Here is a 27,997-nt window from a genome sequence, read left to right on the forward strand (position 1 = left end):
TAGCTTCTAATAATTTAAGATGTGACCTTAGGTTTCCAGAGATTGTGCTGTTTTGATATTTTACATTCTACACAATTAGTTAGGAAAATATTGATTAGCTGTCCCTCTGGCTGAGTAGTCTAAATAAAACCCAATGGAAACATTTATCTACAGGTCTTCCTTTTCTCTAAGAAGTGTCATGTGTGTCTGAAGCCCTGGACAGAGAGATCTTTAAACATTCAACTGGAGCAGAATTAACAGTTTAAACTACATTTTTAATTTGCAGCAAGAACTGTTGCATGTCATTTTCTCCTGTAAAGTCACCGTATTGTGATAACACAAAATGACTGTGACAAACATGCAATATTTATGAATGAATATAAAAACGTAAACAGATACATAAGGTTTACATACTGAGAAAATATGTACCAATCACAGGCTAGAATTGTCAAATTTAAAAAAGGTAAAAATGTTAAATTCTTTATAATTAAAATCCTTGTGTTAAAATACTTAAATCTATTCCTTGTGGAATAAAAATTTTAACAATAAGGCAACATTAGAACTTGAACCTGTGTTAAGTGCATTGTGTGATTACAATAAAATAGAATTTTATAACAAATCAAACACTGAACAAGGAAATGATAGGTTTACATTACATTTCTTTACAGATAGAAATTCATTTTGTGGTTGGCAAATTTTCTTAAAAAGTGACACTAAAAATTCATAGTGGTGTCCCACTTTTAGCTTTTGCTTAGCTTGAATTTTTAGACCAACCACTTCAACATGTAAAACAGTGTATATTAGTACTTCTAACACTTTCATGGTTTACAGGCCTACATTTTCTCCCTCTCTCTGCTTATTGATAAAAATGTTTTCTCAGTATACACTGCGGCACAGACACATTATTATTTACAGATGTAGTATGTTTTTGGCATCAGACAAAGTGAGCCTCTCTATGCTCGACCTCCTGCAGCCGCCGTTGTCGTCTTTGGTAGATGGGTTTATTCTCACTGGGGCTGAGGTCGTCAGGGCTGCTACAGAGTGGGGACTGGGGGGGAGATAGGGTACTGGAGGTCGAGACCCCAGGGTCAATGGCACTGTCAGTGGAGTCCTGTGTCTGGAGCTGTTTCTCTGGAGGACTTGTAAGGGCAAGGGGTGAACTGACTACCTGCGCAGGGTTGATGGGGGTGACTGAGGATGTAGTGGTAGTACTGGTAGTACTGGTGGTGCTGGTGGTGGAAACAGCAGTAGTACAGTTTGGAAATGTCCTAGGTCTGTTGTTATTGGAAACAGGGGGCTTGTAGAAAGTCCCAGGAGGAGGCTGCAGAGTCCTTGGTGGCCTCAGAGTTAGAGGAAGGCTTGGCAAGTTGCTAGAATCATTGACTGAATTTTCTGTGTCATTTTCCGTTTTAGAAGTCCAGACAGACTTGACTGACACAGTGTAGGGACTGCTGGAGAATATAGTACTGACACTACTTGCAGTAGTGACTACACAGGCAGTGGTTACAGCTGGGTTAACAGTTGTCTTTATAGCTTGAACTCCAGAGCTGGCTGGTGGCAGATTGGCCACAATCATAGCAGTTCTGGGTGTGACATCATAGTGCTTATACTTCTTGTCCCACGCTTTTCTCTGCGTGTCAATAAAAGGTGTGATGTAGTAGGTGCTAACTCTGGATGAGCCACTTTGGCGAGCTTTTTCAAGCTCCGGTATCTCCTGTATAGTTTCAGTAACAGGATCCAACTCAGCAGAGCTTGCATCAACATTATCAGCAGCATTTCGATTATTCCTCTCACTGATCTGGGCAGGAGTGGGCAGGCGTTCCAGTGGCATACTGATCGGTCGAGACACATGTCTAGTGCGATGGGTGCGTAGCTGGACCTTTGACGCCACATTGGTAGTAGAGTGGATGGTGGTGCTGGGACGGCCAAACACTAAGGTTGACCTCTGAACCTCTGCACCACTTGATGACTGAATTCCATTGAATCTATGCAGGGCTGAGACTTCAGTTCTGTCTGTTCCAGGCTGCACCTCCTGCACCTCATCCACGATGTGTGAGGATGGGATCACTGATGAGTAGCGTTTGTACGCTTTGGTACTCTGGGGTCACATAACAATAAATTGGATTAGTACAACATGAAGCAACTGGTAGTTAAGGTTGTGGATTTTACTTTATTAACATACACTGTTATATACCATATTATTAATAACATATATTAGCACTTGACTCTTCTTTCATATTCATAATTATAACTATGAGACAGTTGTAAATGTGTATCCCCATTTGACTGCTCCGACTGATGACGTATTACCCACATTTTTAAATCCTTCCTCACCTCTTTAATGTCCATCAGTGACGTGGAGTGCCTGCCGAGCCGCTGCCCTGCCTCTTGGGGGGTGAATTTGGGAGATGCCTGGCCAATTGTGGCAATGTCAGAGCCAGAAAGGGATGATATATCAAAAATTGTGTGGAAGTGTCGGACCAGAAGCTCCACCATCAGGGCCTGGTAGGGGTAGTCTACCAGGGAGGACAGGGACACCTCTGCATCTGTCTGCCGTGGCTTCACCAGCGTGGGGCCAAAAATAATGCCCAGGTTACTTGCAGTCATCTTGTTTTCTTCTGCCTGCTCCATCACTCTGTGGTAGTGAACAGTTAATATGACTTTTAATATATAACATACATTTTTTTAAGTATTGTTTAAGTATTTTATCTGGGGTGTGAAAAGAAGCAGAGACATTCTGCTGACAGTCTTTATACAGTCATAAAATTGCCCAGTCAGTGTCGCTAATGGCAAAATGAAAACAACTTAATTCTGAAAAACTGAGGTTGCAGTTAGAAGAATCAGTTAACTAAAAATGTAAATATTCTGATATGTAATGGTCTAAAATTTTACAATTATACACGCAAATATAATTAGGAACACCAGCTTTTCTTTTCTTTCAGCTGCTCCATTTAGTGGTCACCACAGTGGATTCATTGATCCGCATTAATGATTTGGCACAAGTTTTATGTCAGTTGCCCTTCCTGATGCAACCCAACGCAATTGTCAAAGTAAAATAAAAATAAGCAATTTAAAAAACAAAAGCCCTTGTGTCAGATTTGAAAACCCAAGAACAAACAAACAAACAAAAAACACAAAATAGGACACGCCCTATTTTGTGTTTTTATGTTCTTTGTACCACTTCCTCTGTGCCACTCGGGAAGTCTCCATTTCCCTTTGTGTCTTATGAGGAAGTCTGTGTATCAGTGTGTTTGGGCAGATAGCAAAAGAGAAACAAAAATAACCTACAATGGACTAGCTGTAAGTATCTGTTTAGAACTTCTACCTGTTTAGGTGTGCTAAAAGGTAGCGCAGAGTCCGGTAGTTGGCTGTAGGCAGCTGGCAGAGCAGATCTCGAATCTTGAAAATGACTCTGTTTAGCTGGATGCTTGGCCCGCACCTCCCTCCTATTTGGGTGCTTGGAGGTTTATCAGCCTCCTCCACTATCACTCTCTGACATTCTTTAGACAGGCCGATGAAGTCGTTGTAGTATCGATACAGAATCAGTGGCTCTGGTAACTGTTCAAGGGAAACAGTGATATGTTTGGGGTTTTTTTCCTAGTGGAACATGTGTTCAAAATGTGTTATTTTTGAAAATTAAACATTACATCCAAATGATCAACCACAGCATATTCCAAATTTGTGGACTATAAATAAAAGCATCTTTGACTTAATACTTGAAAATGCTGAAAATGTCCCACTTCTAACAGCTCAGTAAACCTTTGTGATGCCAACCTGTCTCAGGTAGAGTTTGAGGACATTGCTGATGTCATGTGGTGAGAGGTCAGACAGCTCAACCAAGTCTTTCCCATTTTCAAACGCCTGACAGAGCTTTTCAACACGGGATTTGGCACCGTTTACACGATAAATCCCCTGAAAGAGGGAAGAAAAGGCACCTGGTTTTAACTATGACACAAAAACTGCAGAAAAGATTCTGTAACATGACATCCAAGACATAACCCAAACTAAGGTATTAAAGGCAACTTTAATTTTATAGTATTGTAAAGCTCTGCAAAGCACGACATCGAGATGTGAAAAACTCCATTGTATGATCATAAAAACTGACTTTACCTTGATATTGAGGGCACGACTCTCAATCTCTGATGTGCACTTCTTGATGATGAAGGGGATACCATCTGGGCTGTTTTTTGCTGCTTGGGCAAAATCAATACCAAACAGATGTAGTCTGCCTTGCAGCTTTTTATGGCCACACTGGATGGCAAGAGTCTCTAGACACTTTTTATGGCAGGCCAGGGAGCACTGAAGAGTCAAAAATATTTTTAGTGACAGATTGATTAATATTTAAATGTTGCTGTACAGATCAGTGGGTCAAGTTTTCTGGTATAAATACATTATTTCTGGTATTGAAAAACAAGCCCACAACCAAACAGCAACAAATAGTGGCTATGTCTGCTACATTTACTATGTGTAAAACATACTTCTGTGTGTAAGTAAATGGTCTATAATAACACAAATCAGCTAATGTATTAAAAAAAACAATTGGTCACATAAATGTTTCTGCAATTAATGAGTAAGTAAAAATAAAAAAATTAAGTAAAAGCTGTAGTTTACCTCCTCACACTCAGCTCCATGGAAAACCACCAAACTGTCACACTCCCTGCACTTAGACGGTGCTCGCAGTTTTCTCAGTTTATGGGTTTGAGCAGCTTTGGACATCTGAGCATTTCGGAAAGGCCCAGGAGAACTGGCAGTCTCTGTTACCATCTCTGCCAGCCCTGAAATAAAAAAAACAAAGAAGCTGATGAGGAAGGTGACATCATGCTGGGTTCTTGTCTGATTGTCTGACTTTAATTCAGAGCAGCAAAAAGTGAACCAATGTGAAGGCAATTAGAGAAGTGATAAGGCTTTGTTGATGTCACATTATTATTCAGATGGAAGCTCGAAGTTGTTCACAAAGTGACTCACAACCCAATTCAGAAAATAAAAAAACAAAACAAAAAAAATATATATATATAAATAATATAAAATATGTAAGGACACAGAGAAGGTAAATTGAGCTGAATGACCACGTTCCTTTGCTGCTCAAAACAAGTGGCTGTTTTTTAAATATGTTATATACTGACTTTCTGTTCAATATGAAATTGCATATAAATCACAAAGAAATTTGAAAAAACATGGGTTTCACAATGAAAAAATAATCTGGCTGGGAGAGGTCAGCATACAGGAAGTGTACGCTGAGGCAATATGCCAAAGCTAATGACCCCAATCTGTGCAACTACGTCAAGTGTAAGAACATTCGATGTAAGCAAAATCCAACAGAGTCAGACACACATAATAGCAATGTGTATTCACAGTGTGTGCAGGGATCATTTCTCCCTCCCTCCCTCAACTTCCTTATCACATAAACGGACACATTTGTCTATGTTACTGTAAACCCAAAACCACATTTGGAATAGTTATGAGCATGCGGCTGCCTGAGAAGGGCACACATTAAAACAATCATTAAAACAAAGCACACAGAAAGGGATGTGCTACCATTATCTGAGGGAGATGGCGGCTCCCTCTCATCCAAGTCATCTGCAGAAGACATGGTCCCAGTGGATGGAGTTCTCGGCAGCCGACGTTTGAAGTCACCTGCACAAACATACAAATGTCATGAATTTTTAAAAAGTCTGCTTCAGCACCTGAACTGTAATTATCCTGATTTACCACAGATATGCAAAGGTACAATGTCATAGTGCAATACTGAGAACAGAGAAGTTACATTACATATGTATCTTGTGATGAATACTATTTTTATATAGTATATATACACACTATATTTTTGCACAGTGGAGCAAGTGGTTTCAGATGTAAGGGGAAGTAAACTAGATGAGTAGTGTATGGGTTTGGTTTACAATTAGGAAGTTACACAAAAGAATATAAGAAAAAGAAATTAATCATGGCTAATTTCACCTTTCTTATTTTGTTATTAAGTCTCATCGGCACAAATATTTTGTTGTTTCCCCCTCCTTTAGTCTTTCAATATTTCCATGAACAAACATGTTCAAAATGTTTTTAAAATAAGAAAAATATGATCTAAACCCTTCATACCTGGACTGGCAGTGGGAGAGTCCATGGACCTTGATTCGCTGCTGCCTCCAGCACTTTCTGAATCACTGCACATTCCGCCCTGGCTCCCCTGACCACTGGAGGCCCAGGCTCTTAGTGGGGCCTGGCTTCTCAGTGCTGCAAGAACACATACAGACCACATGTCACACAAACAGACTAAAAACAGCAAAGGACTGTTAAATTAGCAGTAATTCTTAGCAACAATGTAAGTTATTTAAAGGAACGAGAAGTCACACAGATATTCCAGACTTATAAAGAGTAAATGACTCAGACGGTTTTGACTTCAGCCCTGAGAAAATTTCCATGACTAAGATTATAGATTAAGTTCCTGAGACTTACGGATTGCATGCTGATATGACCAACAGGCAGCCTACCAGTAATCTCCAACAACAGTACCAATCATTCTGGGGTTGGGAATAACATCCAAACACGTTGGGAAAAGAATTACTTTAAGATGTCAAAATTACAACCACCTATGTTTACAAAAGTGCATAAAATCACATTAATTTCTCACTTTCAGAATTTGCTTGTATGTTAATCACTAATTTATTAAAGGGACCTGCCAAATGGTGCTCATGTTTCAAGTATATACATGAATATTTAGTGTTGCAACGCATAACAAATCTCGGATCACGTTACGGTTTTTGAGTCACGGATTGGACCATTTTTTGGATCAGCAAAAAAGGGGAGGAGAACAATGTAATTTGCTTTCCATTTATTACAAGAACAGTACAGCAAGGAACTTTTGATCTTAACAAAATTGTCTATAGAACCTATGATTTTAACAAAAAATAAAATCTCTGTAATTAATTACTTAAAAAGCAATATTGGCAGAAAAAAAAAAACTGTCTTCTCTGGAATCTTTAGGAAATTTAGGATTAATCTACAAGTTTAAAAAATTAGTTATTAAAAGCGGGTCACATGCGTGTCATCAAACTGTGGGTCGTGATCCGTTGCATGCCTATGACTATCTGAATATGTACCTGGTATGTCCGTGCTACTGTTAGACCTCTGCTCGCTGATCTTTGCTGGCCGGTCCACTTCTTCTCCACTCAGCACGTCATAGGAAGTGATTGATGCCTGCGACAGGTTTCCATGGGAGGAATGTGTGCTGCCCACTGACCTTTTCTTGAACACATGCCTAGAGGGAAATCAAGTCAGCATTTAAGATTATGTCAGAATTTTGGGCTTTTTGGTTTTATTTAACATTTATTTTATCTACTTGAACTACTACTTTTTGTAGGACAACCTGGCAAAGGGGGTACACAGAAAATACAACGTATAATATTATAACCAAAAAAAAAAAAAAAAAACAAACAAAAAAAGCAATACAATGATGAAATCGCTGCTAAGCAAGACTAACTGTGCCAACTGTCCTAAAGCAGAGAATCATTATATCACAAAATGGGTATTTGATCGACACCAGTGACTCAACCATTCCTTCAGGAAGCACAGAGTTTGACTTTAATTTTTGCTCATTGTGGTTTGTTAAACATAACCATCAAAGAATTATAGGCATAAAGAGAGAAAGGGAGAATTAGGAACAGAAACTGAAATCAGTCCAGTCAGGAGACCTGTAAACAAAACTCCATGTTAGTCAGTGGCTTCACAATACTGGAAGTACAAACATGACTCAAGCACTAAAAGCCATAATGGTTATAATGTCAACAGCTAAAACAATCAAGTTACTATTAACAGAGAAAAATGAAATTTTTGCTTATTGCTTATTTTACTGCTTATTTTCTTAATGGTTGTGCATATGCGTGAATGTGCGTCTCTGACAGTGCTTTGACAATCTAAATAGAGTCTTTGGGACAACTCTAAACCAGAGCCAAACTCTCACACTCACAATCTCCCCTGCTGCATTCAGCCTACACCACAGATATTTCCTGAGGAAGGGCAGCAAATTCAACAAGAATTCTGTCTCTCATTGGTTCTCTCTTTAACACTTCCTCCCACTCTGACTCACTAAGCAACAAGACAACTTCTAAATGGGCAGGAGTGACTTAAAAGATATTTCAAAACACTGTCCTCTACAAGTGAATTTTAATCCAAAATTACCTAAACTACTGTAACAACTGGATAAATACAAACACATGATCTCAGCTGTGCAGTCCAAACTGACTGTCTATTTTATGACTGCATATGCAACAATCTGCCTCATGGGCAAAGTGTTTAAACTATTGTAAACCACTGTACAAACAGATTTCCTACCACCTGCACACAGCTAAGAAGCTTATGTCTGTAATTGGAGATGCTGATTTAATGTTTTGCACAGCTGTTTTAAAGTCACAGTCTTTGGTACCTGGTATTGTCAGAAGAGATGGAGTCTGAGTGCAAATGCTCAGGCAGGTTTTTAGGCAATTTCCGGACAAACTCAGCATAGCATTCACCCGGTTCGTACAACTTGGCACTCTCACTAAGGGCCTGGTAGTGAGCAGGGAGTGACACAATTTGTGCCTGCTGCATCTGAAACCAGTTCACTGTCACCTGAAGAATGAGAGATTAAAAGCTGAATGAGTGAGTGAGTGAGTGAAAGACTCATTAAGTGAATGAAAGTAGAGGCAAACTGGTACTCAGGTAAGTGTGAAGACATAAATAGCCATATAAACAGAAATACAAGCAGAAAAACATTTTTGCATGTTCTGTTGTTTCTGTTCTTCCCATTATTAGTAGCCCCAACTAGTAAACACAAAATGGCAATTAAAATAAAAAGCTATACAAACATTGAGTAAATAAGATCAAACACCTGACCAACAGTTCAGTGCAAACCTTCAGAAACTGGAAGATTCCTGAAATCAATTTTCACTACTAGCCCTCTAAAAAAACAGCAATAGTGAATGGTTTTGTCAGCCTACAAATGCCTTCAATACAATTGTAAAAATTTGAGTAGTTTTAAAAATATGAGTCTACTAATTCATCTACAATTGGTAAAGTACTGTACTTTTAAGGAAAACCTAGTTTCCTGTCTGAGTTCAGTGGTTTGTTATGTACTGTCTGCTCACAGCTTTGAGTGTGAGGTCACACTGGAAGACCATCTCTCGAATCTGTGTGAGAATGGTGCTTTTTGCATTGGCGAGATCCATTCTTTTGACGCCTGCGTCAGCCATGCAACTCTGGTACTGATCCTGAGCCTCCTCCACCTAACAAAACATTTGATACAGAGAACAGTGTCAATATGTGTGAGAAATGCTAACCTTTCTAATTGAATTTCTAAGTACAACTGATGGTCAGATAGTGATTGTTTTACCTTCTGCAGAGCCTCCTCCTCCAGCCTCCTCTTCTTCTCCAGCTGTTTGTTACCAGCATTATTAGACTGCTCCTCCTGGGAGCGGTTGGTAGATGACTGGGCTTTCTGATACTCCTCTCTCCTCTGGGCCTTCAGTGCTCGGGCCTTGCGCAAGGTTGCATCTGCCTCTTGCTGCCAAAACCACACAGACCAGACACACAAGTTCAGGTGATTAAAATGTGAGACAGGTATGCAATAGTTACCATAAATATAACCTGGCACACCTTTGTAGTGGATCAACATTGCATGTGTATAAACAACCAGGGCACTAAAAACTTGTGACATTACGCTTAGTGAAACATTTTCTAATACCACTGCCAAAGCATAAATCACTGCTGAAGCAAATAAAAATAGATTTTGTGTTTTTGGCAGATTGCATGCCATAATTTTAATTATGCTGGAAATTGCATATCTGACATTCTCCTGGCTGACTGACAACACTGTAACTTTCCCCTTATAACACTTAGTGTGCAACATAAAAATGCAGACTAGCAGCTTTAACTATTGAGCTAATACGTTTCTAACTGCTTGTATCTATACAAAGACTCTTTACATACCATTTTCTTTTGTTCCCTCTGCCACTGCTCCTTGATGTCTTTTCTCAACTTGTCCAGTTCATTTTTGCGGGCCAGAAGAGGCTGAGAACAGATGGAAAGTCACCAACCGCATTGAGGCATTTCAAACTGGCCTCTTTCTTACCCAGATTAGTCTGAAAGCTTTACATGAAAGACTACACAATAAAGTAACATAGTGGCATAAGTGGGCTACAGTCTACTAGTTCGTGTTGCTCTTACCTGTATGAATTTATTGGTTTGAAGAGCCAGAGCAGTTTGCATAACCAGCTGATTGTATTCAATGTCTTTCTTGAATGTAGAAACATAGATATCACTGAATGGCATATAGTCCTAGGATGAATGAAATAAAGAAATTTGTGTCTTCATATTATTTTGTAATTTTTTAAAGATTTCTTTAAATAAAGATATGGCTCTGTTTTTTTACCTGTTGGCTGGCCAGTGTCTTTGCAGACTCTGCTAATTTGGAAAAACTTTTAGCATATTCAGTATCTGAAAACAAACAAAATGCACAAAAGTACATGAAGTTATTTATGTATATAATCATAAATAATTAGATATAATTAACTAATGGGAACTCATTTTGCTCATTACATTACAGCAAGGCAAACATTAGCATTGACTGAAAAATTAATAATGTTAGTGTTAATAAATACATGTCAACAGAACCTGGAGAGACCTAGTCATGAGCTAGCCCTGTACAGGCATGGTTGCTTGTTAAATCTGGCATATTGCACATACATATCCAGGACAATCATTATAGCACAGCTACAATAAGGCTGGTTTGATATTCCAGATGCTGAATATAATTCTGACAGGTTCACAATATTTGATCTTCATTTTTGACTTACTGAATTTCCATCTTTAAGAACATACTGCCAAACATACTGCTAAACACTAACACTCAAAATGACTGTTTGTAACATGGTGTACTATCAGTAGTCTTAATGTCTCACCCATGGCCAGCCTTTTTTCCATCCAGGCCAGAAGGTCTTTGATATACTTAGACCAGGCCTTAGCGTAGAGTAAAGCTGACTCCACCCCACTGTCATTCTTCAGCAGGGTCAAGTCAACCTCTTCCTCCCGTGACAATGGCACCTCAGGGCCTGTGGAGTCAGCAGAGGAGGCACACATATCAAAACAAAGTGAACTGAAACACATGGCATCAACAAAATCGCGAAGTATTGGATGATGTGTTTCAGTTTTACTATCATAACAGATGTGTGTGGGGGATAAATAAAAAAAAAACATGGAGGTAATTGAAGCTGACAGTGTAGGAGGATGTGAAAGTGCTGTGAAATAGTCAGTGTTAACTTCTGTTCACTGCTTACACTACGATACACCTCTCCCAGTCTCACACCATCTGATTCAACACAAATCCCATGCGTGTCCCATCCCACACTGACCTACTCCTAAACAGGCAGGAATGTCAGATATGTGGATAGAGAGGGGAAAACGAGCAGCTAGCATGAAAAAAAGCAGCAGAAATAACAGGGGTGAGAGCAGAGGTTTAGGGCGGGGCTACCTCAGGCATTCAAGAGTCCAAAACCTAAATCACTCTCATGTTGACACTCTGGGATGCCCTTGGGCTATAAAGCAACTATTATATGCTTCGTTAAGCAACCATTAATAGCTATTACATTACTTTATTTTACACCCACACTGGTAAATGAGAGAATGCATATAACACTCACCCACATGGTCACTTTTCTCTGAAACATAAACATCAGGATCCACAGACAGGTTGTCAAAAGACTGTGAAAAAACATTTCAGATTAAAAGGAAGGAATAGCAGGCATACAATCAAGGCAGGCATCAGAAACAGTTGGATTTCCCACACCTCAGTTAAGTGCAAAAAAACTATGGGAAGCTATTTTTTAAGAATATGTGGTAAAAATGCTGCTGCACATGTACCCTTTTGAAAACTGCGTCATAACAAAGCTTTGAAAAAAGCAGCTGGCCCAAAAAGCAGTGAAAAGAAGGATGGTGTCTCACCCTGCTTCTCCTGGTCTGGGGGATCCCCAACCCTGGGCCACTGTCCACATCTCCCATAAGGAAGTCAGAAACTCTGAGGGGCAGATGTGTACAAAAGTATAGGTTGATATGGTCGAAATTATAATCTTTTCAGGAAGCTGACTGAACTTAGCCCTGCTTTTCTTGGCTGTTACTCAAAGCAGTAATAAAAACCTGGTGGTGTTGAAAAGGATAACAAACACTATACTCACACATTGCCGAATGTGAAAGCCAAAGTGTCAATGGATGTGTGTATCTCGCCAAATGTAGCTTTTTTGTTTTCTGCGTTCACTTCCTTGAAGTCAATGCCTGTGGAGAGTGATAAAATAGACAAGAAGGTCAGACAAAACTAAAACTATATTACAAACTAGCTTAAGCACACTTCGTCATTTACCAAAGGTATTGACACAGCTAATCCTGTATGTGGGTGTTTGTGTTCAATCTCCAATATCACAGATATTCAGTTGATCAAATACAAGTAGGTGAATCAATCCTAATTTTAAAGCTAGCAGAAATGCATTACTTGCATATCGAGATGTATGTAATTTACCTAATAGAATTGTCTTGTTTTTTTCTTGTTTTCTTGCTGGATTCGTAATCAGTTGAGTCCCAATTTAACCGCTTTGCTTCCATCGGGAGTGGTTTATAGTCTCTACACGTTTTTTTTTTTTAAGTAACAGATGACAGACCAAAAGTCAAGCCTCAAGTCAGTTACCCAACCACAAGGGCACTTTAACAAAATGGCTATGAAAACAACTTTAAAGGCAGAGCCATCACAACAGGAGTTTAAGGAAATGACATGTACAATCTGTATATATTCCTACCAAATCAAAAATGTCTTCCGGAACAGCTTCAAGGATCTTCAGTGATGGAGAAATAAGTAGTACTAAGACACAATCCCAAATCTTTCCTTATTTGTTCCAATGGCTTACAATCCCATAGGTCAACTTTTGCACAAAAAAGACAATCGCAGACATTCTTTGCTTTGAGATCAATTGACGGCACAGCTTCCAGTGATGTCAGAACTGTAAGACCATTGAAGTTTGACAAATCTTCGTGAACGTGCACGATGCGCTTTGCTTCTCAGGAAACAGTTTACTCAGCAAGAGAACATTTGCAGAAAGCAATCAGAGGAACCAAAGACACAGGCAGTGAAATCACACAAAGCGGAGTACTTCCTGTCTGCCCCACAACAGGAAACGCACACAGCATGAGCTCTGTGACATGTAACATTTTAGACAACCATGGTCAGGCTTACCTTTTCACTCTGTCACCTGGCATTCTTGTCTAGTAACCGAGACCAAAAAACACCAATGTGAACAAGGTACTAGGAAAAAAAAAAAAAAAAAATCTGAATAGTTCCAGTTTCCTTCCTGTCTTCTAGCTTTTATGCTTTCATTTTTTCTTCATGAGAGGATGTTCAATCTATGCTGAACTGGGTAACTGGGCTGGGTAACTGTAAATTCCCAGCCTATGAAGAAGCATAGAGAGATAATGGCATCTTGCACTGGTAAGACAATCCCATGTTCCAGGGAGACTTCGAGATGGAGTGGTGCAAAGCCCCTGTTATGCACCTCCCTGGCCCTGAATGCTAGCGTACAACTCTGTGCTGACTTCTTCCTCAGGACATCCTGTGGGTCTCATAACAATGATTCCTGAGCCCTGCCCCCCTTGTCACGATTGAAATATGGAAACTGCATTATTCAAGTACAGGGGCCATTGTTTTCTCATGATTCAGCCACAACTAGGACAAGTAACCCCTGAAAAATGGTTTTAGTTAAAACATGTTGCCTGATAATTATGGTGTGACAAAACATGATTTCACTGGTGTGATAGGTCATTTTTTGTCAAATACAATGTGCTTGTTAGTAAGGCAAACTAGAAACAGTTGTATTTAAATGCAGAATTCTTCATTGTCACTGAAGAGCACACTTTCTTAGATCAGTTAAAGCTACAAAAACATTTTTACTTACTCATCCATAGAGACACAAAAACTTTGACATGCACATACAGGGTTGACTGTGTTAAACAAATACACACCGTCAGGATCTTCTCTATATGGGGGGGGGGGGGGGGCAGCAGGGAACGATTTTTAACAAGTTTAGAAAGTCAACACTTTTTTGCAGCATCCAGTAGTTTTTCAGAAAAGAAACCTATCATCCAGTGTGACCAGGAAAGAAACTTTGTCTAGCTTGGGCCTGTTAGAGTCGGTGCAAAGATCACATCTTTGGTGGCCCTGAAACAAAGAAGTAGTATGGACATTACAACAATAGATGCCTCTGTCTAGAACCAAACCCTATGCATCGCACAACTCAGTTAATCTGTTCTCGACACTTTCATGTTTATTAAAATGTGTCTATAATGTTAAATTTAAAGAGAATGACTTGAGTGAATAACATTTATATCTAAATGGTATCTAAAACTGGTTAGACTACCATGTGTTTGGAGAGGGAGGGCTGGATGAGGGAAGATTTTCACCACTAAATTCTGGCAGCTGTCCAAATGCCCCAGGTGTCATGACCAGGCATCAAAGCAACAACATGACTGAAGAGACACACTGAAGACAGTCAGGCGCACAAGGCCTGTTATCTTCCAGGCCTTTGAGTCTTCATCTCTGATGTCTCATTGATTCATTCGTCATTCAGTCTCCTTTATAGTCTGCCTCTGGCTTGCTGGATGTGCCAGTATTGTGTTACCTCCTGACCATTAGGGACAGTCCAGCCAAGGAGTGCAGTGATGTAAAGCACCCCCTAGTGGACAGGCAAATTCCAAAGTTTCTACATCAACTACATTTACAGCTATTGTATATAGTGCATGTTTAGTTGAGACAGCTTTCCCTATAAAATACAAACAATGCAATATAATCCTAACCCTACTGTTTGTTTATGTGTATTTTAAGGCAATTTTAAGATGGAATACACTGATTGTCTTGGGAATAGTCTTTTCTAAAAGTACTAATGCCTTCATATTTTGGGGAAAACACTGGCTGGGATGCATCTGTTCAATTTTTTCTTAACTTTATGTTAATACCAACACCCATACTTTAGCTCTACCTTAGCTGAGACTGAGTATTGATTTGTTACGAGTATTTTTTTCCTTCAAAATGATATGGCAGCCAGTTGGATTCATGTAAGCAATTGTAGCATTGACAAAGCTGCTTAATAGGGTCAGTATCAGTGCAGATATTGATCCAAATTGGAGTGGAACATCTCTGGTTGTATTATACAAGTAAGTAATTTAGTGCAACTAAATAATAGAAAGGACACCCATTTGTTTTATCAATATTTCATAGAAACCATGGCCTTCAAACATACCTTATGAATATGTATAAATGATAGAAACCTTCAGTCATTAGTAAGACAATTTTCTTGGTGGTCATTTCATCATACTGTACTAATTTACATACTAACTAATCTACAGTCTGCCCATTACAGTTAGTCTCAACAATGCCAGTCCCTTTGGCTGATCTAATACTGGAGCTCCTTTGTTTCATTTTTTGCATTGTGCACATTGTCAAATCATTAGTCAACTAGTTAAAACTGCAGACATATATTCTTAAGCATTCTTAAGGAGCAGATCACAACTTAGATACTGACATAGAGCAGGTGAGCTCTCAGACAACTTTTACCTCACAACACAGAAAGAATGAAGAATGAAGAAATGTGGATGTGCTTGGCCAACGAGCAGGCTGCCAAGGGGCCTCCTAGCTTGCTGAAATATGGAATGCAAATTACAGCCATGTAGACTATGCTGTAAAGACTTATGTTCAAGTCAAGAGAAGAGTTACTCATGCAGAACATCACATTTCTAGCGGATGAGCTCAGCAGTTGAGATTCTTTCTTGTTTATTCAAGACACGGGAAATGAATCTGTTGTTAAAGTAATAATAACCTCTCACACTGTGAACTTACAGAAACAAACCTCGAAGCCAACTCTAACTGAGCAGCGATCACTAAAATATTGCTGCAGGATATTTCCCACACAGGCTTGAAAGACTGATGTAGGCTGAACCAGTAACGCAAGAAATACACATGAAAAATGCACAAGAAATCTGAGCATCATCTCGGTGCCTGTGTGTGTTTACCTGTATGTCTGTGTGCGCCGATGCATGTTAGTGAGTAATAACTGACCTTTGACTTTGGCAATGACTGTGCCAGCTGCTCCCAGGATGTCTGCTGAGTTGAGGGTCTGGTGCTTGCCAATGACAGCCTTGAGGACACGGAGTAACTCTGCCAAACGTTCCTGCACCACCTCCTGAAGACCTTCCAGATTCTCTGGACAAAAAAAGGCATTAAAAGGTTACTAAGGGTTGAGTCAAGTATCAAGACATGACAAAACCAACAGAGCATTCATTAAATCTGATATCCAACCAAGATGCACAGGTGGCACTTGCACATTTTCATTTTCAACTACTAGTCAAAGTCACCACCATCACACTCATTTTGAGTCACCGATTAGCCAATGTCAAAATAATTCTAGGCATTCCATTGGTCATTGCAACATACTTTACTTACTTGGTCATTTTAAAACTATGAAACTATGCTATCATCTCAACTACAACCTTTACAACAGCGTCTTCCAGACAGATGCCGTACAATGGGGGAGGCTTGTATTATAAACACATTACACAGTTTCATTTAAGGTTGTCGATCCCACACAGGTGAAGACGATGAAAACAAGAATGAAGTGCTGTTTGTGCTTCTGTTGTCACAAGTGAGGCAGAGATAATCTTGGGAGTCAGAGAAATGTCCCTGTTTATCTACATAACAGCCACTGTGCCTATCAACATATTTCAGTTTTTGGTCTCTGGTGGAGTTAGAAGCAACAGCTACAATAAGTGTCATACACTATTTACTGATTTGACTTTAATGTCAAAGTTACTGAACTCAGGCTGAGTTTCTGTGTGAGAGTATTTATACACTACAAACCAATAAAGACTGCAGTGCTAAGTAAGGATGATAGATTTTGGAGGTGACTGAAGTGGCACACATTGTAGCTATTAAGCAAGTATGCTTTGTTTACAGCACTCAGCAGTGTCAAGAAAAGTTGATGAAGATCTTGCATTTTTCTGTGACCAGTGACGTTTATGACAACACTGCAGGAGGAAAGGAATGTACAAAATGCATTCAAATTACTCCTCTATCCTAATTTCTTTAACACATATCACATTCTATCAGCCAATGTGCTATGAAAGGCATGTTTTTCCTGTAGAACCAAGCAAAATAAAGAGTTGTACCCTGTTCATCTGTATTTAACCAAGGTTTCTCCTGACCACACATGCTCTTCGTCTCAACTTCCTAGGTCCTCTACATTTCTTGTAGAATTCCTACAGTACTTTTCAAAAACAGTGTAGTGTGTTGTAAAATAAAAGCCAACAAGAAAGACAACACAAATAGAAATACTATGGATTTTCTCCAACTGACGAGAAGGGAAGATCTTTGTCTCCATGTCTGCAGGTTAATCAACAAAGGCTCTGCAATTTGGCGCCAGACAGTAGGTGAGTTCATGTCTAACTCACTGTTTTAGATGGGCAGGACTACCAGCTGGAAACAGAAAAGTCATCAGTTTTTGATCAAGGCCAACCCACCAGGTGGCAGGGTGAGATGAGAGAATTCATTGGAATGTTAAAAGGAACTACAAACAGAGTGAAAATGAGAGCCTGGGTATGTGGATTACTCTTTCTACTCCTCTCTTAATCATACACACACACACACACACACTAATTGAATTGCCTGGTGTAAAACACAGTACAAGAGACATAATCTGCATGGGAGATATAAGCCCAGGCCATCTGTGACAGTATTTCACAAATGACACGACTGACAGACATAAATACTAAGCAAGAAAAGATTTGCTAAATAGCATTACTAACAAGACAAAGAAGACAGTTTCTTCGACATTCTCTAAACATGACACAAATAAATAAACAACAGTCTCCATCTTACTGGTCAGAAACTAGCCAGTCTATGTTCTGAGCTTCAACCCCCCAGGATTAAATAAGTGCCCTACAGAGCAGAGGCTTCACCTGTTTGCCTGCCCGAAGGCAGGAGGGCTCTTATCCTGCAACACAGACTTTGAAGTCCCCCTCCCTTCAGACTCTGACAATGGGCCTTGATTAAGCACCCTTCCCTTCCTTTTAACCCTCCTTCTCAGTTGTGGTCATCTGGGTATTTCTGGTTAGCGTTTGAAGATTTCCTTATCAAAGACTGTGTGTAGTTTGCTTATTAGAATATGAGAGCCAGCCCTAATGAGGTACACACCTGATCATTTTCACTTTGCATGACACAAGTGGATGAAGGTGTTCCTATAAAGTTACAGTGTTAATGTACGTTAGGATCAACCATTCACCATTTTTCAGAAAAGAAACACATTTAATTAGACTATTCTGTTCCTTAGAAACATAACTGAAATACAACCTGTGAGGAAGAAATAATGACTGTAATGTGGCAACACAAACACAGCACTGCCCTGAGCCAAAAAGGCATTTTTCATGGATTGGTATTGGCTGAATCCTTTGTTTTCTGTCACCCACTGCCAGCTTTCACAAATGCAAATTAGTTAAAACACTGCAATGGAGGGCAACAAGTAAATAAATGGCATCCAGCAACTGCAATCAAAGATATATATATATATATATATATATATAATGACAACAGCCTTCAGTGAACAAAGACCATGTCAGCAGTAATGGTAGCAAGGCTTCATGCATGCACTGAAAAGTGCTGGGGAATAAAGGTTGTCCAAATCTTGTATAAACTTCCTGCATCAAGTAAGTAAAGTAAGTTAAAGTTTAGCAAAAACAAACAAACAAAAAAAAAAAAAGCCTAAACTATTTCAACACAACTTTCTACAAACTACATGAGTTTAATAAATGATTATATTATTTAAAGGTAATAAGATCACATTTCATGAGGAGTAAAAAGCATATTCTTTTTTATAAAACACATGCATGCACATAGTTTAACCCACCACATTTTGCATGTGTATGTCTGCAATTAGCCTACTTGGATCATTATTAATTGTTTCCCCCTAAAACTCTGTATGAAAGTTTATACAAAGGAACACCATTTAATAATCAGAAACAGGAATAAAGTTACCAAATCAAGGTCAAATTTTGTGTGACAGCTCATACTGATCAACACAAATGTTGCCCCTCTAATTGTGTGAGAAGGTCTGTGCTCAGTGCAGCATGAGGCAGCAGAGAGAAAGCTGGTAAAAAGCAGTGGTGAGTGGTTTTGTCACAACAATGGCATCAAAAAGTGCACTGGAAATTTGCTGGTGATTGTGGCAATCATGCCTTTGTCATGACAGAGATAACACAGGCATAGAGCTGGGCCATATTGTGTAAAGGAAGCCCCCCTGCCAGTGCAGATGCAGCTAAAGAATGCCTTGTCTTTCTTTACATTTGTGGGATGAGCTGGTGTCCAAGCCATGCTTCATCTATTTTCTACCTCTACCTTAATTTACTATGAAAAATAGTTTTAGTATTTACGAACTTACTAGCCCTACCTAAACTACCTAACAATTACTACAAAATTACCAAACTGACTAGTTTAGCTGCCAAATAACAACAAGTATGCATATTTCTCTTAATATTGGTATTACCATCAAACTAGCCAACAGTCCAACTCCCAGTGATATTCAGTTAACTATAATTTAAGTGAAGAAAAAAAAAAAAAAAAGAAAAAATGCGCATTTCTGCTTAAAAAAAAAAAAGAACAATCTGAGAAATCTGCTGACTATTTTTCTCTTGGTCAACCAACTGATTTAGCATTTCACCTGGGATGGTCAGTACATCAACAGATTAAAATGAAGCACAAACATGGCCCCCATATCAAGTGAATGTGGACAATCCATGTTTTTCTCTAAACAATAACAATTAATTTAAAACAACAAGGTCAACAAAGAGACACACACCACCCAAAACCTATCAATACTGAGCCCCTGTAGAGTTGAAATGCAGCTCTAAATAGTTAACTCAAACTCCCATTTGTTACAAGGAATTCCAATAGTTGCCACTTTTCACAGCAACTTCTCAAACCACTCATCCAGAATAATCCATACCACTCTGCAGTGAATCTGTATGCTAAGTATGTAGCACCCAACACCCATGTCCTTGCCAGAAAATACAGGTTTAAAGGGGGCTCAACATCACAATGCAGTAGCTCAAACATTTGCCTTATAAACGAATGTCACCTCTTAAAATGCTGTGTGGGGAGGGTCCCATTGTGTCTAGCAAAGCTTACTGTGTGTCTGGTGCACAGAAAGACCAACCTAATTCACATCTTCAGGTGGCCTGACAGAGGTTACAGCCTCTGTTCTCCCCACTGATAACAGGCAATCAACTGACCTGTCTGGCTTGACATGAAACAAAGCTCTGCAGCTTTACATTTTGCCATCAGAATCTCTCCACCTCCTTTTTCACCTAGAAGGAGGGAGGGTGACAGATTTACACCTGCTGCAGCAGATGATTTTCAGATTTGTCTCTAGATGTGCATCTACCTAAATTCAGGAACACATTGTTTGTTCTCTGTGCAATCTCTGTCATCACACCAAATGCTCCAAATGGAAATGGCCAGTTTTTGGACCTCTGCACAGAGAAAGCTAGCCTTAACAAACTACACTCAGATTATTCACAAATCTCTTCAATCACAAACCACACGATCACAAAACACTAAATACTCACTGTAACCGGGTCTGCATGCATTGCTGAGCAGCCTGCAACTCGATCTGCAAGAGGTGGAGTTGTTTAGTCAGGATTCCTTCTCCAAACACTAATTTTCCCCCACATCTAAACAAAAGCTGCTTTGCTGGGTGCCTGTACACCTTTCCCATACCTTGGTTGGAGGCAGAGCAGGCTGCAGACAACACACAGACAGTAAACAGCAGGCACTCCATAAACAGCTACCTGTTCTCAGCCTATTAGTCAACTACACTCTGAAGTCTGGGCCTCACTGTCAGGCTAATTCTTTGACACTTCATTACATGTTTGGGGGGCTTTTTCTACTTCTATTCCACTTTTGCCCAGGCACGCACATCTGTGGATGACTTCACCTTAAGAAGCTGTAGTTAAAAAGCTGTTGTGTATGAATCCTCACCCAACTGAATGAATGATGTCACTTACATGAGAAATTCAAGGGAAATGACTAATTCTTTCAGATACATGAACCGAGGGAATTTGTAAGGCAAGGCATAGTTGTGTTTTGTTGTCTCTGCTAATTCAAAGCTGAGCAAAAAAATGGTTTGACCCACAACACCAGAAGCCTCAGCCCTCTTTCTGTATAGATCTGATCCATAGTTGTAAATTTCAGTGGATCGGCCCAATCTCCATCAAGTCTCTGTGCTAGCAGGAGCTTCGCTGGCCAATCCACCCCTCGCCATGACCAATCTCCTACACAAACATCCAGAGCCCATAACCATAAATCCCACCCCAGGAAACACATCCCAACCACAAGCTTGCACAAAACATCCTTCAGCATCACAGGGGAAAGTTAGTGCCCAACAAATCTCTCCTTTCTTTCGACCAAGAGCAGCAGGCCATTAAACCATTATGTGATAGAATTCAGCTTTTCTCTCGATTGAAGGCACCACCCGCAAGTGGCCACTTCAGTTGGCACTTGTCTGAGGAGGTACGATATTTGTGGTATCTTATTGCTGGATATATGCTGCAGTAGTGGTAGCTTTTATGGCCAGTAGGCACAGTCTTTAAACTGGCTTCACTCGACTACACAGACAGAAGGAATATAAATGCCAGCATTTACTATAATAAGGCTACTAAAAAAACAGATTCCCTCTTTTTGAGTGAATTCCTCAACCCTAAACATTTCAAGTTATCATATAATTCTAGTACAAACCTTTTTTGAGCAGAGAAAAAACTAGTTCATAAGTAAGCAACTTGATTACATTATCAAGGTAAACAAGTTAGCCCTCCTGACAACAACACAGTGGTACTGTGAAATACTGAAAAAGGCAGTTAAATTGGAGTGAAACATGATATTACCAGAGACAAAAACATTTCAATAAAAAAAAAAAAAAAAAACCAAAAAACCTAGTTTTCATGGTGGAGCAAGAACCTGTGAGTCTGCTAGACATGTTCCTTCTCATTTACAGACATTCAATGGCCCTTTTCACAGCACTAGAGTGCATGAAAAACACACTCTAGTGTAATGGAAGGTGAATGTTCCAGAGTTTATCTGTGGTCAAACAAACTGCACAATGCACACCATACATTAAGTAAATAAGCTTTCAACCCCGTGCTCTGCAACTGTGTTGTGAGATGTTTGTTCTACTAAAACTGTAAAAGTGCTGGGACAAAACACTTTTCTTCTTTTCCACCTGAAGACAGACGGATAAAATAAGTAACATGGACTCTCTAGAGCAAGGGGACCTTAAAGATATTAGAATTTCAGTTGCTGTCCTTATGGATATCTGTTGTAACAAAAGAAATTTGAAGTTAATGACTTGCAAGGTCCCTTTATCCTGTGCTCTACACTAAACCTTCAGAGTACATTTCACAATACACATTCCTAAACATTTTTTAGTAGATAATGAGGACAAGCCACTGACCTACTTGCACTGTTTCATGCATTTAAGAAAAACGATCTCATGAGAAATCAGCTGTTTTTTTTTTTTCCTTTGTGGTCACAACAATCAAAACAGCTGTGAAATGGTGAAGTACAGTGAGCTATGCTAGGAATATAAGCTTCTGCAATAGTGGCGTTTTGTTAAAAAAAAAAAAAAAAAAAAGTTCACAGTTGACAAAGTCAATTAACATTTTTGTTCAGCATACTTCAGACAAGAGTCAAACGCAGACTGTAATTCCCACATGGACCATTCAATTAATGTATTTACTCATAAAATTACATCGCCATGTTTAAACTGTACTACTAATACTGCAATTGCTCCCAGAGTTTTTCCTTAAAAGTGGGTATTGGTCTAATTTTGTAATTGGTATTTTCTAACGAAAGTCAAACCTAAGATAATCGCTCATGATTTTGGAATATGACCACAAACCTAAACTGAATTTATTTTTAGGAGTTTTCATAGTCAGTCTGCCTCACACCTACCATTAGTCTATTGAAGGCACTATAGCTACAAGTGAACATTTGTTCTAAAGGAATGCCGAGTATGCAGGAGAGTGGGGGGATGGGAGGGGGACAGCGGCTGTGTGTAGAGGACTTCTTTTTCATCCTGGTTAAAACCATTAACCAGGCTCTACCCTGCAAAGCAATGTAGACAGATAAAAACTCCAAAATAGATAAATATCCGGACATTTTTGCTGCATTTCTTTTTTATTATCTTGGCTCCAAAGCACTGTACAATTACTATTCTTGTTCTGTTACTATTAAATGCTTTAATATTCATGTCAGGGGGATTTCAGCTACAATGTGTGAGCTTGAATTAAGAGCAACAGACATATTCCGACTGCATTTAAACAATAATTACATACTGATACCACATGAATTTACTGAGTGGTTTGATGTGCCATTATATGATTTGCTTTCTTTCTGGGAAATGTTTCTGATCCATTTTCTGACTACCAGTTGTGTATACATATCACAAACCATGTTGGTGTTTTCTGCTGTCTCTTCTTCAAGATAATAATAATGGATTTATGCTAGAGTATATTAACTATAAAGACATGCTAATGCAGTTATTTACCACTTGTAATATACCTAGAAAATTATGGTCAAACAATCAAATTAATTTTTGAGCAGGCAGAGCTGTGAGTCTCAGGTTCACCGACTGATTCATTGCATGACATATGTTGATGGAATGTGTAGCAGACAAAGATCATCTTGGGACAACAGGGGGACGGGCACAGAGGTCACATAGTCAAACTCATACAGCCTCACATTCTTTTCTTGCATTACATTCTTTGACAGCTTGACTATTGTTGGGCAACAATTCTTGCGGGCACTGTGACTGAGAGTTCGGTTATGAAATTAAGTGTAAATCTATACTGCAGTCCTACCCTGGGGAAGCTGTAGGTGTGAAGTTGTGCGTGTGAACATGGTTATTCTAGTCAGGTCATGGTCACTGATGGCCTTCCCCCTCCAGTTTACATCAAGCCTCCAGCTAATAACTAGTGGTACTCTTAAGAAAAATAAGCTTCTTCCAATCTAAACCCTCCACAAAGTTTTCTCTGTATGAGAAGCTATGTGACACACACTGAGTCAACCCTGCCTCTCTGCAACAGGGATACAAGTCTGCCAGATCTCACCAGGGTGCACGCCTTTCAGAAAAAACATCATTGTGTCAGCTTCACACAGTACTCCAGTGTCAGAGCTTTCCAAATATGAAAAGAATAATATTAGAGCTGGCATGTGCTTTGCTGAGTTCCTCCCCACTTTGCTCACTGCCTTGCTTCTGCAGTTTCCCTAAACACACATAGCTGTTACTGTTTATCTGTTCAATCAAAACAATAACACATGATAATCACAAAACAATAACACTATAGACAGTGATGAAATGAAGTGTAATTTTGCCTCAATTTAAATTAAACATATTTTCATTTTAAAATGCAGAGAACATACTGTCATGCTATAACATAATATCACTGTGGAGTCATTACATCAAATTCTAGTCACTATACATAATTTTTACATTTCTCAGGAAATCTAACTTAATGACAAACCTGATGCTCATATGTGTTAAACTGAATTCTACTGAATGAATTTGTTTTTTATAGTACATTTTAAATATTTAATAATCTAAACTATAGATTAGATTTATGACTTAAACTGCAATACACTATACTACATAATTAAATATCATTGGACAGGAATATAGGACAGAAAGGTTCCCCATTCACTAATATTTTTGCATCTAATGTGCTTATATGAGAGCAAAAACGATTTTAAGTCAGCAGAAAACAGACAGTCAACTGCTCTTCCATAGTGTTTAACCTTCTTGGTCCCAATAATCAATAGTGAAGTCAAATCCAATTATGAATGTAAAAAGATATACACTGGATAGCAAGTACACATGCTAAGAGAGACGCAAATCACCATTACACACTCATTAAGGGATGGAAACCACCAAAAAAAAGAATGTTTTTCACTCTAATTTCAGGCCTTAATGGCAAAAACATTTCTTTATTTTCATCAAGACTATAATGTCATGTGTAGTGGTCTGTTCGGACAAGATCACATGAACATATGGGACTACTGAAATCACCCTTAGAAGGTAAGAATGTTCAAAAGCTCAAAATTATTTGTCTCTAAATCACATTTTAGTTTACAGACAATAAGTGTTCATTCCTGGGATGACTGTTTGGTGTTATATCTGACTACGGACAAAAAAATATTTGACAAACTATGACCATTTTCCATGTAAATGACATGTTTACTTCTGACTGCACAGTAAACCACATTATGGTAACAGAATCTTGTATGGTTTTTTTGCTTGTGTTGATGTCGCTGAGAAAAATAAAAAAATAAATATTCAAAAGTAAATAAATAAATGACTAACCCAACAAGTAAATAGTTGACCTATATTAAAGGGTCATTTAACATAATTTAATCCCCAACTGCTAAATAAAAGTCATAACCCAAATGTTTTTGTGATGGGTCAGAGCAACACGACATAAGCCAAGGATCAGTCACAGAGGCCTCACTCCTCCAGCCACAGGAATGACTAAACAACTCACTCCCACTGCCAGACCTACAGTGGGATCCCAGTGTGTGCGTGTATAGATATGTGTCTTGTACAGTAGGAGTAGTGGTAGTTGTTACAATGGCCATCTTGTGTGTAATATATACGGCTATTTTCTCTGACATAAACATCAGTGCTTAAAAATTAGTTGATTATTAAATTACCAGTAAACACCTGTGAGTTTTTAAGTGTTGGCTGGACAAAACATGCAAATATCACTCTGGGCTCTGGGAACCTGAGACCCTTGCTTCTCACACATTTTATACAGTGAATGATTAATCAATCAAAACAAACAATACACAGACTGACTCAAAGTGAAAAAAACTGTAGTTGCGCCCTAACGATAACAGACAGTAAGTTATCCTCAGTGTCTATGTGCTGTGAAACCTTGGTTAATACTAGGTTTGTATTTGTGTGGGTAGAGTGTTTGTGCATGTCTGCAAACAAGCACTAGGCCATTAAGACCAAGTGAGAAAAACAGAAAGAAAGAAAGCAACCTGTCTGCTTCACTTGTGTGCTTCTGTGTAGTGGTGTGTGGGTGAGTGTAGCTGTTAGGACACTAACAACATTGCAAGTGCTCTAGCATGTTAGCAGTGAGGCTGTTATCACACTATAAAGTGACACTCCACGGGTGGTTCTGGCTATCTGTCACAATGGCAAACCTTGGGCTTTAGTTACCAATCTGTAAAATCCCAAAAGCACAAAGAGCTTTCAGAGACATTTTTATCCAAAGCATATTACAACACAATGAGTGCCAGAGCTTTTTGGTACAAAAGTTATCAAAGCAAAACAACTGACAGTGTTGATGCAATATACTTCTTATAACTCAAAGAAAAATGATCAGTGTGATGCCGTTTAAAAACTTAACAGTGTATTTACACATTACTATTAGTAATTCCAGTAGGCAATTGTTCAAACTGTCCTAGTATATTGGACACTAAATCTAGCTGACAGCAATCTATAACAGCATTAGCAAACATCATGTTTTAGTATCAGTGCCTCAGTTCAAAGAGCAAGGTTTCCTTTGCAGGCAGACATAGCAGAAGCAGGTAAGTGACACACACACAAAATGTGGTTAGAGCACCGTATAAGAGTATAACCAACTTGTACAGTAGGAGAAGCGGCTAATTAAGGTTAATAAGTATTAGAAACTGATCTGATCTGACCTTCAGGTATGTTACTTTATTCTGCTCTACTTCTCTGATCCTGAAAGCCCCTCCACAGGCACCTTCCTACACCTGTTCCTCCTGAACTTACCTTTACACTGGAATGCATCCTTGAGGTTGAGCAGCACATCAGCGAACCAGCGCACATCATTCACCAGCTGCATTACATACTCCGGGTGCACTCCTGGTGCCCCCACCAACCAAGATGTTAGTCCCATGCTGCTCAGAGGGTTGGGGTTCTTAGAGTTGCGGCCCATATCTAAGGTTGTGGTAAATCCGGCAGACGCAGATCTTGTGTGGGGTTTGGATGGGTGTTGTGGCAGACCCTGGGTGTGATTTGTCTCACCACCAGCACTACTGCTGCTGCTCTTCCGTAGCATCCCAGCAGCCAGTGCAGCTGCTACCCTTTACAAGGGGTACAGCAGGCCAGCTAGGCCCTGAACTCACCACACTGCCCTGGTTCCTGGACAGCTAGGAGACAGAAAAGGACGGATGAAAATGCTTTCTGTGATCTCCCCACACTCAGTCATCTACTGCTTAAACCAAGCTGCTACAAAGCCCTGTAATGATGTACAGTAACAAGCCAAACCTCAGAAACACAAGCATACTCTCTTCATTCAAATCAAACTTAATGTAAACCACGGCACAATTCAAATCTTATCTATGTTTTTAAAACAACCATGTAATATCCATCTAATATTACTAAGTGCTGAGCCTGTAGCGGTATATTTTGTGGTCCCTTGAGTCCCCCATACTAATGTCTCTAAACGATGGGATTCAGGTGTTTTAACCGACAAAGTTGTAACCTTAAGCAAGGTTTTGCTGTTAGCTAGCTTTAACGTGTTATTTCTCCATACACCAAACACAACCATCCATTTATTTAAAAAAAAAACATGGCAAACACCTTATTTCTGTTCAAGACAGTTTACAATGAAACGGGATGTTGCTGCCTCAGTAACGTTAACGTTAAAACACTCGACCCGGTCACAAACTCCTCTACGTGCAAAGTTAAAAAAACGCATTTTAAACTCACCTGTTCGGCGGTTCATTGACATAACTGACGCGATATCCAAACAAAACTTAACAGAGCCGGTGAAAGCCCGACAGTACTTTCGACAGGAAAACAAATTCCAACAAAGATACAAAGTTATCCGCTTTGAGTCACTGTACGCCGACAAGAAGAGGACTATCGGAAAGTCTCAAGTCAATCGT

The 27,997-nt window shown here is 39.3% G+C and overlaps 1 protein-coding gene across 4 annotated transcripts; it reads right to left on the minus strand.

The window, feature by feature from the left end:
- Positions 1 to 224: 224 nt before the first annotated feature.
- On the minus strand, positions 225 to 27,966 carry LOC113134290 (rho GTPase-activating protein 29-like). 4 transcript variants are annotated; one of them, XM_026313584.1, is made up of 22 exons: positions 27,819 to 27,966; positions 26,877 to 27,256; positions 16,094 to 16,237; positions 12,177 to 12,273; positions 11,947 to 12,019; positions 11,646 to 11,706; positions 10,908 to 11,057; positions 10,379 to 10,443; positions 10,174 to 10,284; positions 9,937 to 10,017; positions 9,341 to 9,511; positions 9,096 to 9,233; positions 8,396 to 8,580; positions 7,074 to 7,231; positions 6,073 to 6,207; positions 5,515 to 5,613; positions 4,591 to 4,754; positions 4,090 to 4,278; positions 3,754 to 3,891; positions 3,305 to 3,537; positions 2,314 to 2,614; positions 225 to 2,077 (listed from the first exon to the last, which is right to left on the minus strand). In XM_026313584.1, exons 2-22 carry the CDS (start codon positions 27,163 to 27,165, stop codon positions 914 to 916), a joined length of 4,146 nt encoding a protein of 1,381 aa, XP_026169369.1. In that variant the 5' UTR covers positions 27,166 to 27,256; positions 27,819 to 27,966; the 3' UTR covers positions 225 to 913. The 4 variants fall into 4 exon arrangements, with proteins under 4 accessions (XP_026169369.1, XP_026169371.1, XP_026169372.1 ...); XM_026313586.1 differs by lacking the exons at positions 16,094 to 16,237; positions 26,877 to 27,256; positions 27,819 to 27,966 and adding exons at positions 12,515 to 12,616; positions 12,789 to 13,186 and having other exon boundaries at positions 227 to 2,077; XM_026313587.1 differs by lacking the exons at positions 16,094 to 16,237; positions 26,877 to 27,256; positions 27,819 to 27,966 and adding an exon at positions 13,223 to 13,543 and having other exon boundaries at positions 227 to 2,077.
- Positions 27,967 to 27,997: the final 31 nt, after the last annotated feature.

The sequence above is a fragment of the Mastacembelus armatus genome, chromosome 17 (assembly GCF_900324485.2).
Source record: "Mastacembelus armatus chromosome 17, fMasArm1.2, whole genome shotgun sequence".
Lineage (NCBI taxonomy): Eukaryota > Metazoa > Chordata > Actinopteri > Synbranchiformes > Mastacembelidae > Mastacembelus > Mastacembelus armatus.